Genomic DNA, 6,102 nt, shown 5'->3' on the forward strand with positions numbered 1-6,102 from the left:
CTTTAAATAGGGAATATGTTTTTTAGCACAAGCTGGAACAACTGTAGAAAGCGTTAACAAGGTAATTAACAACAGGTGGTGATTTCCGACGAAAAGCTTTTCACTTTGACCTTTCAGCTCATGACTGAGAGGAGTCATTAAAGTGGGAAGTTTAACTTTCAGAACTTGGGTATGTATGGCTAGGAAGCATACAAATTACTTTGAAAATTTGTTACAATACCTTTCATCCTTTTAAATAGGGAGACTCACTATTTGGTGGATCAAAAGTCCCCCTAAAACCAAACCGGTCGGTGCTTTTTCTTCTCTGGAAATGTCAAGGTAGTAGGTTGGCCACGGCACCAGCCACCTGTTAAGATACTACGCTAGAGAGTTATGGGGTCCTTTGACTGGCCAGACAGTACTACATTGGACTCTTCTCTCTAGTTACGGTTCATTTTCCCTTTGCCTACACACACACACTGAATAGTCTGGCCTATTCTTTACATATTCTCATCTGTCCTCATATACCTGACAACACTGAGATTACCAAACAATTCTTCTTAACCTAAGGGGTTAACTACTGCACTGTAATTGTTCAGTGGCTACTTTCCTCTTGGTAAGGGTAGAATAAACTCTTTAGCTATGATAAGCAGCTCTTCTAGGAGTAGGACACTCCAAAATCAAATTATTGTTCCCTAGTCTTGTGTAGTGCCATGGTGTTCCACTAGCTTGGGTTAGAGTTCTCTTGCTTGACGGTACACTCGGGCACACTATTCTATCTTATTTCTCTTCCTCTTGTTTTTTTAAAGTTTTTATAGTTTATATAGGAGATATTCATTTTAATGTTATTACTGTTCTTAAAATATTTCATACTGCCTTGTTTACTTTCCTCACTCGGCTATTTTCCCTGTTGGAGCCCTTGGGCTTATAGCATCCAGCTTTTACAACTAGGGTTGTAGCTTGGCAAGTAGTAGTAGTAGTAGTAGTAGTAGTAGTAGTAGTAGTAGTAGTAATAATACAGGAGTGGAGATGATGATTCCAGCAGCCTCCTGTCTGTCCATCATAGGGATGAATTAGCTGATAGGGCCTGACCTGCTTGTCCAAGAACATTGATATGTGATCTAAATAGGGATCCCTTTACCCAAAGGGGATGGCAGTCCTGAATTATATACCTGATTTAAAGGCTGCTCATGAATAGCAGAGGCAAGGGATAGTGACATTGCCCTAGATACTGACCATATATATATGATCAGCGCCCAAGGCCCCTCTCCATCCAAGCTAGAACAAGGGAGGGCCAGGCAATGGCTGCTGATGACTCAACAGGTAGAGCTATAGGGTCCCCCAAACCCCTCATACTCACAAGGATGGTAAGGTTGCAGCGACCAAAGGAACTTAATGAGATTGAGCTGGAATCGAACAACAGTCTGGCTATCACCAGGCAAGGATGTTACCAACAGGCCACCACAACCCCAATGAGCATTGACAGGTCTGTATGTATTTCACCATCCTCCCCCTCGTTTAGGGAGAATGGGGGGGGATACTTCTATAGATTCTAAAGAATGTAGCACAAAAATGTAGTTTGCCAACATCAAATATGATCCAGTCATTCTACCTTCATTCCAGACTTACATCTATACATTTACCATAGATAAGATATGCTTGCCGTCCCGCATGGGAGCTGTCCTTGCTCCACTACTACTTCAGTAGCCACTACAAGACCAAGCAAAAAGGAATCAAGGGACCTATAGTATGCTCCTGTAGATTAAAGTCCATGAAGGTGGTCCAGTGTATACACACCCCAACCTTCAATACTTGGGCAACTGCAAGATTCCTCTTTCGTGCAAGAGTGCGGCCTAACCCCTAACATCTTGAGCTCCAGTCCTAGCTGGTACCTTGACCCTCTCAGCAGTCAAAGTATATACATTACAGATCATCTCACAAAGTTTGAAAGAGATCATGTTTCTTCACATTTGTCTTGGTTTTGCCAGTAGCTTAGCAAGTAATAATAATAATAATAATAATAATAATAATAATAATTATTATAATAACAATAATAATTATAATAAGAAAGAACTGTTGACACTCAGGATTGAGGTGTTGGGTCTTCTTATGATAGTACAATAGAGCCATCAGAGAACACAAAAGTATCTCCTCTTCGAGCCACCCGACGCTTCACGTAGATGGGAATGGAGACGGGCTCGAACCTGGGGTTGTGCTCCAGCGGTTTTTGAGTTTTGGTTACACAACCTGACTTTGTACAAAACTAAGGAAGCTCCTTCCACCCCTCAGTATGGGACACAAAGTAAAAGAGACCGTTTAACATGCCTAAACTCTTCAATACTAAGGCAGCTAAGGCAGTCTTGAGAGTCAGAACCATGACTGACAGCCGTCTCAAAGGCTCAAACAGGTGTGAGTAGTGCCATGAGAAGGAGAGTCACACCCCACTCAGAGGCCTAAGGTCCCAGGGTGCTCAAGACTGTTTGAAGCTCCTCATACGCATAGAGTACTCCCATGAAGAGGAGAGTTCTATCCCATTTTGTCAAAAGACCTTGCTCAGGCAGAGTGATAGTCTTGACTGCAGCAATTGAGAGGATCTTCTCTCTGTAAAGGAAGACAAGGAAATCTGTGATCTAAGAATAGAATTGTTCCAACCGTAGAAGAATCTCTTCTATAACACCAATCCTTTCCTGAGAACGTGAAGGGCATTGGGAGTTTCTCTCAGGGCCTCAACAAGAGCTAACAGAACGGGATATTACTTGGCACGAGTACATCTGGGAGCCACCAGGGTCAACGCGAGTCCCTGCATAATCAACACTTGATTGATTAGTGGACGGATCAGGATTGATTGGCAGAAATATGCAACCATCCAGGTGATCCCATGGATGTTGGAAGGAACGAAAATGGAGAAGAGCCTCCAACCTTCCATAGGGTGTGGTAAGCACTGGGGGAACACCACACGCCATCAGTACTTGAAAAGCCTGCTGACGTAGCTCAGAGGGCTCTTTGCTCCTGATGCATACTCCTCGGGAAGCCTTCCAGGGCATAAGCGTAGGAGCAGTGGTAGCAGACGGAAGAAGCAAAAGACCTACTGCACTAAGCGCCTTCTTGGGTTGCCAAGACAGACTCCAGTAAAGGCTTAGCATACGCTAACCACTGCACAGGAGGCCACGACCTACACTCAACACAGGGATGGTTGCGAACAATCAAGTCCCTAAGAAGCACTAAGTATGTGTGGATCTACATCCAGTTTAACAAAAACCGGTTGCTAAGTCCAACTTTCCCCGCCAAGTACAAATATCTTGCTTCACAACCTTCACAAATGTAATCAACAGCCAGCATTTCCTTTCTGAAAGAAAAATAAAATAAAAAGTTTGATTAAGGAGGCAACAGTACATCTGTACATGTTGCGGCCGAAAAAAAAAGTGAAGAGCCTCCAATAGTTGAGGGGGGGGGAACAGGACTTATCTCCTGGAATCACCATCTGTTAACTGCCTCGTTAACAATTTCAACAGCAAGTGCACCTCGTGCTGAAAACATATTTCCTATTTAAAGGACTAAAGATTTTTATGTGTGTAGGAACAAATCTAGTTTCAATTTCCCAGGTCTAAAGGTATACAATGTTGTTGATTACATAAATGAATAATTTCATCCAATGAAAATTCCAATATTTTCTATATACAAACAAATAATCACTCAGAATTGTTGCATACAGCACAGCCATAAAAACAAAATTTAATTTTAAATTGAATTGCAAAATTTTAAAACTCAAACAGTATATTTATAACAAAAGATTTTACACCATGAAATTCATTTATGAACAAGAAAGGGAAATCCTACCTGAATGTCATTGACATTATCTGGATGGTGCAACTGATGAACAAAAGAAGGGTCGTCATCCATCTCCGGAACATGCCATACCCCTAGAAGGTTTTGCTACAAAAAAGAAATAAGGATCAAAATCAATGTCAATATCTATATGATAGCCTTAAAAAAACAATCTGATGAATGAAAATTAGATTTCTTACAATTAAATCACAAATTTCAAGTTATTTATATTTTTCCTAACTATACAAACTGTTGTCCATTAATACGTGTATGACTTCAAGGAAACTGGAATGGCTATTTCAACTTTTTAACTAGTTTAGCATGGTTACCTGTCAGATGGTGGGTAGCCCCACCAACCTAACAGGAGAAGAAGAAAACCTTCCTCCGTTAGAGAACGTCTCACAACATTTTAAATTTCAAGTGGTATGCCCATTCTCAATGCCGATGCCAAGACTTGCTAGTAAACTAAATCTTCCCCACCATTATCCCGACATTAAGGGCTCGGATACCTGATGCGCCATCTCCAATACCTTCAATCAAACACATCCTCTTCCAACAAACTTCTTCTCTCCATACATCCTTCACCTTATCTCTCCATCTAATTTTCTGCCTCCCTCTTGAACTTTCCATAACAGGTTCTTCCCAAGTCCTCTTCATTCCCTCCCCACCATCGATCCACAAAACGTGCCCACGTGAACCATGCTTGATGTTAGTAGATAAGTGTAAGGTCCTAATTGATACCCATTCTAGGCTCATGAAGGGTCCACTTGAGGAGCCTGAAAATTCGAGTGACATCCCAAAAGGGCCTCGAGTTCTTAGAGATGGAAGACCATTCAGAGATACTCAAGAGCCCATGAAGGGGAAGGGGAAGGGTCTGAGCTCTGGTAAAAAGCCAAGAGTAAGCCTTCTACCAAAGAGGCTGAGAGGAGCTCCCTCGACGAAGGAAGATGAGAACCGCAAAACATTGGAGAGAGGCCAAGACTGGAGAAGTAACTTTTCTACAATGCCACAGTAGCAACTGGAAGCCGTTTGTATACCGAGACCGATGTCATCAACAGACTGTTGAGAATCGGTCAACCAGGTAAACGGGCGGAAGAGTAGAGGAGACTCTTTAGCTACGGTAAGCAGCTCTTCTAGGAGAGGGACACTCCAAAATCAAACCAGTGTTCTCTAGTCTTGGGTAGTGCTATAGCCTCTATAGAGTCCTTTCAATGACGTCACTGGGAATCGCCGGCGGCCATGCTGGAGGACATACAAAGCTGCTACAGCGAATATGGACAATAAGAGCGACTTTGTCAAACAATTGTCGGGTGATGATAAGCGTTTTTACAAGCAGAAACTCGATCTAATTGATGGCCTAGATCCATACCAGATGCAGAATTCATTCAGTCAAAATATTAAGGATTTTCCCAGTATTTCATACATTGATATGGTGAACTACTTGGTACTGTCGGCCAACCCAGAACATGAGTGGGCATACATTTCCATTGAATAATCTGCTTCCAGAATTTGTTGTTTTTCCCTTTAATGCTTTTAAGTCCAAAATTAGATAAACACTGGGCCAATGAAGAGAGTGTTTATAATTATATAGCTAATATTGATCATTTAGCCTAACCTTGTGTATTATAATTTTTGATTGTCAAAATGTGTGTAAAAGTTTTGCATTATAATGTCAAATCCTTATCAGTTCATGCCTAACCATTGTGTTTGTGTTTGGTTACAAATGCTATAATTTCTTATATACATATAAACATATGATGGACAAACTCTATTGTAATGCTCTTGGATGATCGTTTTGCCTCCTTGCAATTAAATGCACAAGTTTAATTATTTTTTCGATATTTCATATATAAGCTGAAGACCCCTTCGGGTTAAACCAGCTTTCAGATATTATTATTATTTATAATCAATGTTTATTCATCACATAGGCCTGTATGTCTGCACAATTCAATACACAAAGTAAAATAAATATAAATATACACTTAATTATATATAGGCAAGAGCACCTTGACGAAATAGAGACCTAGGTAAGTAGCCTTTGTTAATACAGTTTAGCCAATATGGGCGCTTTTAATTTTTGTTTTGAAAATCTGAGATGCCCCTTTTGATGTTTAAAAATTGAGATGCCCCCTCCCCCACACACACTACACACTGAACTGACGATGATACTTGTGAAGTCACCCATGCGATCGGATATAGCATGTTTACACAGAAATAATGATACTTTTAGGGCCTAGACGAGACTGACCTGATATGAAATGATCAGAACAGATACGTGCGTAGGGTAGTGAGGATTCA

At 41.0% G+C, this 6,102-nt stretch overlaps 1 protein-coding gene across 1 annotated transcript in view; it reads right to left on the bottom strand.

The window, feature by feature from the left end:
• Nup43 (Nucleoporin 43kD) overlaps positions 1-6,102 on the bottom strand; it is a 35,031-nt gene that overhangs the window by 26,713 nt on the left and 2,216 nt on the right. Inside the window, exon 2 of the mRNA XM_068360811.1 lies at positions 3,817-3,912. Within this exon, the coding sequence (XP_068216912.1) occupies positions 3,817-3,912 (96 nt within the window). The remainder of the gene's footprint in view (positions 1-3,816; positions 3,913-6,102) is intronic.

This window comes from Palaemon carinicauda, chromosome 2, assembly GCF_036898095.1.
Source record: "Palaemon carinicauda isolate YSFRI2023 chromosome 2, ASM3689809v2, whole genome shotgun sequence".
Classification (NCBI taxonomy): Eukaryota; Metazoa; Arthropoda; class Malacostraca; order Decapoda; family Palaemonidae; genus Palaemon; species Palaemon carinicauda.